Source organism: Diadema setosum, chromosome 4, assembly GCF_964275005.1.
Source record: "Diadema setosum chromosome 4, eeDiaSeto1, whole genome shotgun sequence".
In the NCBI taxonomy this organism is placed as follows: domain Eukaryota; kingdom Metazoa; phylum Echinodermata; class Echinoidea; order Diadematoida; family Diadematidae; genus Diadema; species Diadema setosum.
Window position 1 is genome coordinate 29,508,941 of NC_092688.1, and position 11,160 is coordinate 29,520,100.

At 40.3% G+C, this 11,160-nt stretch overlaps 1 protein-coding gene across 1 annotated transcript; it reads left to right on the forward strand.

Moving 5' to 3' along the window:
* The first annotated feature begins 8,897 nt into the window (after positions 1–8,897).
* Positions 8,898–9,896, forward strand: LOC140227099 (uncharacterized). The gene has a single exon (XM_072307527.1). The coding sequence runs from the start codon at positions 8,898–8,900 to the stop codon at positions 9,894–9,896; it is 999 nt and encodes a 332-aa protein (XP_072163628.1).
* Positions 9,897–11,160: the final 1,264 nt, after the last annotated feature.

The window sequence follows — 11,160 nt, forward strand, 5'->3', positions numbered from 1 at the left end:
GGCAATTACTGGCTGCAACAACAGGAGAATGGTATAACTGATTAAATGCGAGCGAGCAAAGCGAGCGAGCTTCAAAATTTTGACATTTTACAGTCCAAAAACTGTCGTTTGTAGCTATATATTTCGCTTTGGAAATAAGGGGGGGGGGGCGCACCGGGCGCAACTGCTGGTCAGTCACGTGGCAGCAACACGGGAGAATGGCATAACGATTAAATGCGAGCGAGCGGAGCGAGCGAGCTTTAAAATTTTGACATTTTACACTCCAAAAACTGCCGTTTGTGGCTATATTTTTCGCTTTTGTTTGTCCCACTTTTATGGGGGAACCATCCCCCCCATCGACGCCTCTGCATATGAGGGTGCTTTTGTTAAGTAAAAGATCTGCTGCACACTCTTTGATAAAATTAATTAGGGAAAATATACGTCAATCTCAAAAGTGTACAAAGTCTATCGAAAGGGATCCTGTATAGCGGAGCTTTTGCATGTTTAAGATTGCAATAAACTATCTGGTGCATAGTTCTGGCGATATTTGGACAATTTTCCATAAGAAGGTTCGAGATTTGTCCTCATCTCGGGAATTGCTTCTGCCTAAACACTTCCGTAGGGGCGGGCAGATGCCCCTTTGCCCCCCCCCCCCAGATAGATTCGACGCCCTGATCTTCCCTGGGTATGCCCTAGATGTATCCTGACTGAGTCACCAGTCACTGTCGTTTCTCAGGAAGGATTCAGGAAATGGAGGGGGTTCAATTATGGCGATATAGTTTTTTTTTATTGTTTGTTTGTTTGTTTTCGTACATATTTGCAGATGGTCCCAAGTTACTCGCGTCATAGCATGTTTACATGTAGCTATACTATGTGACGTTGTCAACGTCTGAGCCATACCTTACATTGTACAGTATCGTCGGCCTCATGCCAAAAGGGCACTAATAGTGTACAAAGTCTATGGTGTTAAGGCCCTTTGGCATAAGGCCGACGGTTATGTCGATGTTACTTCTTCGCGAGCGAGCGAAGCGAGCGAGCCGCTTGAGAAAAGTATGTATACATTTTCCTACAAGATAGAATCCTACCGCTCTGTTACCTGTCTGAAGGCCGGCGTACAAACGTCATGCAAGTATGCCAAAATTGATACAATCACATTTCTGCTTCCTCCATTTTGTTTTTTTCAAAATTCAGGGGGATGATTGTACAGGCAACCCCCTCCTCCATTTCGGGGGGGGGGATATATCCCCCATCCCCCCCCTCGGGATTTACGCCCATGTTCTTAGGTGATATGAAGGCTTGTTATAACAGACTGTATGATTTTTTTTTTCATACAAAATGATATACTTAACCAAGACCACAATGGTTTCAGGAAATTTCATTCTACAGATATTGGCCCAATATCGTACGATAGAGTGTCGACTGCTTAGCTGAACAAAACATGTCATCGGTGTTTTCATGGACCACAGCAAGGCATTCGACACTCTTGACCACACTATCCAGCGCGGTGGAGCACCCCAATTATCTCGCAGAAATCCATCGGCAGCCGAGCCTCATTTGCATAAAGTAAACAACATGTACTCGCGTAGTTGAGAAAAAGTAAACAACTTCTCAAGCTAATAACAATTTAAGGAAACCTATTTTCGGATTAAAATTGAGTTAGTTTGAATTTGACAACATGTCCGAATATGCACATATAACATATTAAAGGATTTGACAATGATAAAATGTGAATTTTAGCGAAAACCTGCGAGCAAAATTACCAAAATATGCCTCGAAAATCATCCTAAATTCACGAAGTGTGATTCCGGAACAAAGCGCCATTCAACAAAGTCCACCGAAATTTATTTATCTGCTTGCATTTTAAATTTCATACCTTAATATTCCCGGCCATGGTTGTGTCGGGAAAAAACAGAAGGTGATGTCAAAAATGACACGAACGCAAGCGTACAGGTCGGTCCATGTACATATAATCGCGTCACTGTAGCGTTACATGTCACAGCACACACAACGCATTGCTGCATGCAGCGTGCGCGGCAGCAGCTCAGCAGTCACCGCCGTGCGACACTCAGCAAAATTGACTGCGTCACATGCAAACCAACAATGAGCACGAACCTGAATCTCACGTACCACGCATGCCCAATATTACGGGAAAAGAAATGACGTCATTTTCAATTGTTTCGTTGACTACAATTTTCTATCCAAACCCTGTAGAAACAGTTGATTTCTCAAAAAGTACAGGTGGAACCAAGCGAAAACTTTCACCATATATGGATTGAGGCCTGATGAACTTATGTTGCCAATTTCGGACACATTGGAGCCCGGCCATAGTCCAGTCAGAAAAAAACAGAGAGCATGTTTTGCGAGAGGTGATTTTCAAAAACGCTTTAATATCTCAAGTTCTAGTGCAGCAAATTTCATAATTTTTTCATCAAAAGGAAGGTTTTTAAAAACTTAGATAGTGTGGGAAGTTTGAGTTTACTAGCAGCACGCATAGCGGCACAAGGAGGAGAAGGTAAAGATTTGACTTTTTCATGGACACAGTTTCGGGCAGCCGTGGATGCCCGTTGGAAATTCAAATAGAACGGGGCGATAATGAGATGCAAATTGGGGTGCTCCACGCGCCTGTATCCTTATACGTAAAATTGCAGTGGTATGGAGTTTGTGGCATTCCACTAGAATGGCTTAAAGCTTACTTATCGAATAGAAAGCAATATGTGCTATCTGTTAACTCTGAAGTATTACCTATACAATGTTGCGTCCCACGAGGATCCATATTGGAACCGTTCTATTTCTAGTGTATATAAATGATATTTCAAACTCATCTATGTCACTGGAATACATTACATTTGCCGATGACACCAACATGTATTCTGTTCCAATTCTGATTTTCATTCACTCCTAAGAACACAATTACTCTTAATACTGAATTACCGAAATTATCTTCAAGGTCTAGAGTAACAGATTATCACTTATTTGACAAATTTATGTATTTTAATGATAAGAAGCATAAAATGAAATGCAGCATTTAAATATTATGGTGGATGGTATATTATTGGAACAAAAAGAAAGTATCAAATTTCTCGGAATATAGTCATAAATGAAAATATGAAATGGACACACTGTGTGCAATATATCTCTGATAAAGTGTTTCTAAATATCTATTACTCCATAAGCTTAAATATTATATCCCTAAGTACATTTCATTTATGCAATATAACTCCTTGATATTATCGTTCATTTCATATTGCAACATTGTATGGGCAACTTGAGAAAGTCACATTGATAATATAATAATTCTAGAAAAGAAAGCTATACGTAATGCAGCAACTCGGGTTATCGAGACCACTCCGATCCTTTATTCGGAGAATTAAAAACACTCAAGGTAAATGACATTATTATTATTATCATTATTATTATTATTTTGCAAAACTCACTCTATATGTTTCGCTTACATAATGGTCAGTTGCCATCTCCTTTTTTTCCTCATTATTTAAATTAAACAAGGACATACATTCTCATCCCACAAGACAATCTGATAAATTTCACTTATATAATCCTAAAACGGTGATGGCTCTGAATCCTATCAGACACACCGGACCCGATGTTTGGAACTCTCTTCCTTCTGAAATTCGAAGTTTAAAGTCAATGTACATATGTACTCTTTTAGGAAAGCTGTAAAAACAAAGTTGCTCTCTGGATATCAGTAATTTTATTGTCATTGTTTGTGTATTATACACGAAATTCTTACAAAAATCGCCCCATTTAACCTATTATGCAATCATGTAACCGACCATGAACTGTATTTACTGTTCACCTGTACCTCGGTGAGAAAATATTTTTGTCATGCGTTGCTGATTAGTAATCCAGGTGAACTTGCTTTGTGCAAACCTTTAGTGAAAGCAGACAGACCTCTCCTTTCCCTTTCTCCTTTCTACTATCCTATCCCTACCAAGTCATCCCTCCCCCTATCTTCTTTCCGATGTGTATTATGTACGGGGGCTGCAGGCAAATCAAGCCTCGCTTATGCTGCAGCTCCACTGTATTATTCATTGTTGTATTGCTGATACGTTTTGCTGTACATTGTGTAAAGGCAATGTAGAAAACAATATTTTGTTAACAACTTATGTTTATTTATATGTATGGCACGAACAATGTATGTATATGTACATGTAAATGTACAATGGTAATACAGGAAACAATCAATCAAATTAAATAAAAAATCAAATCAATCTCTGACCCAAACAGTCTTTCTTTCTTCGTCCTTTCTTCTTTTTTATCTTCTTTCTTTCTCTTAGTTTGCACGATGGTTATAGCAACAGCAGACAGGAAAAGGAGTTCTTGGGCCTCTTCCTGGCAGGAATTCATTTCCATATTCTGGAAATCCATCTCAAAATATTCTTCGATTGCATTCAGAAGAAATCGGAATGCTGCTCACTCTTTTATATAGGTATGGGTACAAAGATTTGCATGGTACTTTCCCCAGGAGTTAGAAAAAGTTCCCAAACATTCACAAATAGTGGTAAAGGATTGGCAAATAGTTGCTTATCTCCGCAAAAAAAAAAAAAAAAAAAAATTGTCGCTGACATTTGCTTTTATATACGGTTGCTAATAGTCGCCAACTGCCTTTCGCAAACGCTTTCGCAAACATTAGTTCAAATGTTGCTAGCTGTTGCTAAACATCGCTAAAAGTCGCTAAATGTCACTAATGACAGAGGCGGACCCTCATTTTCACCATCATTCGTCAGAAAAGTTGGCGAATCCAAAGTTGCAACGTAAGCATTCGTCGCTCAGTGCGATACGTCCTTTAGAATAATTCTTGACAGTCTGCTTAAATTTGCAAAATACAATAGTAAACTAGTGATGCCGTAAAGAAAAAAAAAAAGGAGAAATTTGACGCCCGGGCAATTTATGTTGTAGGTGGAAGGTGTCAAGCCTAAATATCCCTGCGTACGTAGCCCAACATAGTTTTTTTTTTTTTTTTTTTTTTTTTGGGGGGGGGATGTCCGTGGAAAGCACAATGTACTGTATAGTAATCGGAAAGTAAAACTGTTAATTGCTAATAATCTTGCGTCCGATAGCTTGACGAAGCTACCCCTCTTATCAATTTTTGAACAAAAATTTATAAGTACTTATTGTTGGTATGTAGATGGCCACAGCCTTATTTGCCAGTGTCGAGCTGGTGAGCCTTTTTTTTTTTTGCCTTGTGTCGAACTGATGGGACTTTTCTTTTCTTTTCTTTTGCCTATAAAGACTAGTGTTGACCTGGAGGGCCCTTTTTGCGTATTGTCGAGCTCTTCGAGCTTTTTGATTCGTGGGTGTCGAGCTTGTGGGATGACCCTCTTGGGACATAGGCCACCTACAAGATTTGGTTACTGTTCGTTATTCCGAAGGTTTTTAGTCCGAAGGTTCGTTAATCCGAAAATGTGATAAGGTTTGTTATTCCATGGTTTATTAATCCGAAAATGAAATAAGGTTCGCTATTCCGAAGGTTCGTTAATCCGAAAATGAAACAATCTCGTTATTCCGAAGGTTCTTTATGGACCCTATTTCATTGGTGGATCAACGAACCATCGGAATAACGAACCCTATTTCATTTTCGGATTAACGAACCTTCGGAATAGCGAACCCTATACCATTTTCGGATAAACGAGCCTTCGGAATAGCGAACCCTATTTCATTTTCGGATTAACGAACCTTCAGAATAACGAACCTTCGGAATAGCGACACAAATGTTCGGATTAACGAACCCTTTTTCATTTTCGGATTAACGAACCTCTAGGTATAGGGAATTTGTGGGTTTCGGATTAACGAACCTTCGGAATAACGAACCTTCGGAATAACGAACAGCACCCCAAGATTTGGGGTCCAACGTGACCGACACCCAGGAGTCATACGGCTCACGAGTTCGACATTGAAAACAGGTCAATGAGTCACACATGAGCTCGACACTAAGCATATAAGGTCTATGAGTTCGATATCATTGGTAAGCGAGGCCTATTATGAGTCCGACGCTGTGGAAATAAGGCTGACGAGTTCGACACAACGCAACAAAGGCCCACGAGACCGATATCAAGACCATAAGGTCCACAAGTTCGACACTAGGTAATCAAAGTCCACGAGTTCCGACAGGATGATACAGCGCCATTTATATGCCAGCTACGAGTATGTATTTTAACAGGGTGTTGCATTAAAGGAAACCAAAACCCAAAGAGAAATATGGATTGAGTGAAAGGAGCAACATTAGTAGAACACATCAGTGAAAGTGTGAGGAATATTGGACAATCGATGCAAAAGTTATGAAACTTTAAAGTTGGATGAGGAGACGCTGGATGAGGAGACTATTAGAGGTTATGACGTCATGTGTGGACAACAATATAAAGAAAATATAAAGGGAATTCCACAAAAATTCACTTTTCTAGCATGATTATTATCTTTATAATAACATTGCACTTTTAATGGACCCCGCTCCCCTCAAACAAACAAACAAACAAACAAAAATCCCCACAACGATCTAAGGCTTCGTCATAGGCGGGCCGAAAATGTTGTTAATAATTATTAAAGCCTGCGCCGGACACTCGTTTCATCTGCAGGCATTCTACGAGCATAAAAGGAGTGTTTTACTGGAAAGGGACGGTGTCGATACTGCCAACATCCATGTCTATAGCCGGTCAGTTCTTCCGAAAATGTTGTTAATAAAAACCGGACTTATGTATATATAACTTATTATATATACTTAGTATATATACTTAGCTGGACAGTCTGTTTCGGCCGAAGCCTCGTCAGCAACTCAATCAGTTTCTTGTTAAAGTACAGTGTAAGACATACGGCTCTGGCGCACTCAAGCAAGCAAACAAAAGATACAAAAGATACATGCACGTATATATATATATATATATATATATACGGTATATAGTGAAAATGGGTTTACCGAAAATGGGTTTATATTTTCTTTGCTCAAAGTTTTCACTAATTATTTGTTTCTGGTCAGTTTTCCTTTTCTTTGTTTTTTTTTAATATTATATCATATATATGTAATACATATATATGATATATATGTATATCCGCTCGAAAAAAAAAAATTATCCTGGGTGCTGGAAAATCCCTTCACGCAACAAACCCGCGTACCTTGCCCGGAAAGGCGTGACAGGGCCTAAACTTCGCTGCAGGTCAATAGGACTTGCGTGCGCACCTCCGGGCAACTACGAGCGAGATACGTGTTATAGGTACTGTTATCTGCATGCTCTCTGCGGGGACGTCCGGGTAGCAAAAATTGTGGGTCTATTTTGTCTAGTGTCGCGAACTGGTGGACAGTATAACTCATGTGCCTATTTAACTCGATGCCGAATCCTGGGCCTTCTTCACTTAAATGGTTAACTCGTGCATGGGCTGTATAACTATAGCGGGCAGTATATGATTCGTAGATTTTTGAAATGAAATGAAATGAAATGAAATGAAATGAATTTGAAATTCTATTTTACCACATTTATTTACCAAACAAACAAACATCGTGAACAAAGTCACAACAATGAATAGTTGAAATATAGTTTGGCAAAAAAGAACTGGCAATAGCGTGCAGGCTAGTCGAGGTCAGTCCTTTCAAGGATATAGATTCTAACATAACGTATTTACAATATTCACAGAAGAATAATGTACAAAATATAATGTGAGGGTCACAGTAATATCAGCACTCACCCCCCCCCCTTTCCTGTGATGATTACACTCGCTCATTATATTATGTAGTATATATAATGTATGTTTATCTATTTGACTCTCTATGCACATAGGTGTATGATATATCACAGTACTCTAGTTGTATAGTAGAGGTACATACACGGTGGTGTAAGGTCAGGAGGTAATTTGCATAATAATAATAATAATAATGATAATAATAATAATAATAATAATAATAATAATAATAATAATAATAATAATAATTGATATGATTTATATAGCGCCAAATCCACTCTGCAGAGTGCTCTAGGCGCGGAAGGAAGAGAAAGTGAAGGAGATAATCATGGGGAACAACCCCCCCCCCATAAGTGGAATATCCCTGTGAGGGGTAAAGCGTGTCCTGAAGTTATTCAGAAGGGGCACCTCCTTTGATCATTCTTGAGAAGGCGTCCAAGCAGGCAACGTCATTTTACTTTTAATCAACCTGCTCCTGTGGCTGTAGCTATAGTCCAGTCCTTCATCCTTTGTACAAAGGTAAGAACATCTGTGTGATATGTCTTTACTATTTTATATTGATTAACATCATAATTTATGTGGTGTTCATTATATTACACATGATAATTTGAGAGTGTTTGGTTTTGCCAAATAATTAATGGATGAGGATTCATTCACAAACGAGTGGTTAATGAGGATGGCATGTCAGTTGCCCATGAAGTGCATTAGCGACTAAGAATTTGTAGTTTTGTTTTATCTATGTTTTATATCTATGCTTTAGTGTTATCAATATGAAGTGATATTGTTAGGGAACATCACTTACAGCAAGCTTAATGAAGGACTGTAGATGTTTCTTATTTCATTATTCTATGTGACTTTGAGAAGCGTGCTTGATGCAGAGGGTAGCATAGAATATAACACTGTGGTAGATGGGGATAAAAGCTAAGCGTTTACTAGCCCGATTTACACTGAAGTTGATTTTGGTAGGCACGCTAGAGGATTAAAAACAAAGGGGAATGAACTTGGCCCCAGTACAGGGGATGATATTTACAATATTCACAGAAGAATAATGTACAAAATATAATGTGAGGGTCACAGTAATATCAGCACTCACCCCCCCCCCTTTATTATATATATATTACGCATGGCCGGCTAACGAGACGGACGTGGGGCGCAGCTAGCTCCTTCAACACCCAGCTACTATGAACTGCATACCTTAATGCTACCTAAATCTTTATTGCAGCTACAGAAATATGAACACTGGATCAATTAAAGGAAGCTCTGCCTATAATTTCCGTAAATCTACCGTGCAAAAGGACAAAAATCCCCGCGGAACTTCTGTCAGCACACCCCCTCAACCTAGACCGGTGAGTGCTTCCTCGTCAATTGGCAGGCCTTCAGCGAGTAGACCCGGCATGGCCCACCAACCACACCCCACCAGCCGCCGAGGCGATTCTGAGCAGCCCCCCAACGTTCCATCAGATACTGGTCACGCCATCATTTCTGAACTACGAAACATGTTTGCGGATTTCAAGACGGAAATAAATAACAAACTGGACCACGTTATTTCTGATCTGAATGCCGTAAAAACCGATATTGCCACAGTGAAATCCACTATGCAGGACCTTGAAGGTTCGGTCGCCGACACGTCTGCGAGGATCCAATCCGTTGAGGCCGAGAAAATCCCCGAACTTCAGCGGCAACTAGATCAAATGAAGGCCGAATTTGAAGACAAGCTCATTCAACAAGAGCTTCACCACCGCAAACAAAATTTGCTTTTCTACGGCATTGCATCCCACCCAAACGAGAATGTTTATCAAGAAGCAGCGAAGGCGTTCGCCCACCTTCTGGAAATTTCAACGGAGGAAGCGATGAAGATCCCGGTGGTTAACATCCATCGTCTCCCCACCAAGAGTACCCCCATTGGCGCTACCAACGCCCCTGAACCTCCGGACCCCATCATAGTCCGCTTTGCGAGGATGAGTGATCGTGACAACTTGCTTCGTGCTTTCGAGCAACCGCGACGCCCAAGGAACGCCACCGAGAAGTCCCCAGCACGGGTCCGCATCACGGTCCGCACCGACCTCCCCCCGCGGATGAAACGCGAACGCGGCCGTTTAGCATCCATCGCATACAATCTCCGCAAGACCAAGAATCTGAAAACAAAAATAGCAGTTCGTGGTGCCAAAGTAGTTCTCATGACCAAACATCCAAACGAGTCATCTTCCGCCTGGTCTACCTGGTCGGATTGACCGTTGCTCCATTGGTATCCGAATACCTATGATTGTAATATGAAGAGGCTGATGCCCGTGATCTGCATTTTAACACCTTATGTTCTATTGAACCACAACAATCCTAGACACGGTGGCCGACCGCGATCTTCATTTAAATGACCAGATGTTTTATTGGACCACAATGAATTCTAGGCTCTTTTCTCTCTGTTTATGAAATGCCTACACTTGATTTGAATTGTTAAGCATTGACTGCGTATGGCATGTCTCTTCTAAACATTGTCTGATTATTTGCCTATGTAATGTGTGTGATGTGTTTTAAACGTCCTTCCGGACGCTACCCCCACCTCCTTTCAAAGCTTTTGAAGTGCAGACAAGGCACCTGTTCATATGAATTTATCAGTTTATCTTGATGTCCCTTTTGAAGGTGTCATGTGTCACCAGCCATTCTGATTCTTCCAGCCATTTCGCCATTTTGATTCCCTCGGTTCTTAAATCGGGAGTCCTTGTTGCTGATTTCTTTTTTTTTTTCTTATTTTTCTGTTGTTGTTGTTGTTGTTGCTATGGGCAACTCTAGTGAACTTCTGTGAACTGAACATGCACGACTCTGGGTACATCGCCAAAATCGTTTATTGAATTACATGTACCCTTATTTTCTCCTTATTTTCAATTCTAAGATACGATCGATGACCGTGACATGCATTTTAAAATCCGATGTTTCACTGAACCACATGAATCCTATGTTCTCTTCTCTGTATATTATGTAATGTCTACTCTCGATTTGCATCGTTAAGCATTGACCTCGTACAGCGTGTCATTTCTACAACAAAGTTCGATTATTTGCAAATGTGTTTAATGTCCTCCAGGACGCTACCCCAATCCCGCTTTCCAAGCGGTTGAAGAGCGGCTCAAAGGCTTCTGTTCATATGTATCTATAAGTTTATCTCGGTGCTCTTTTGGAAGGTGTCATTATATAACCATGCGTCACCATGTAATTCAACTGTTTCGTTTCTCTTTTTTTTTTTTTTTTTCCTTGGATAGGTCAAGCCCTTAGGGTCACCCCCATGTTTGTTTGTTGTTGTCGTTTTTTGTCAGGGGTATTCTTTGTAAACATTTTCAAACTGTCATTTTATTATCAATGATTCCATCCAAAGTATGCGGGTGTCTTCAAAACACTTGCCACTCTTTCATTTCAAGCCGCAGTCATTCCCCCCTCCCTTTAGGGTGGTATAATAGTTCACGGGTCTTTTTTTTTTTTTTTTTCCTCCCAGCCTAATAACCCACC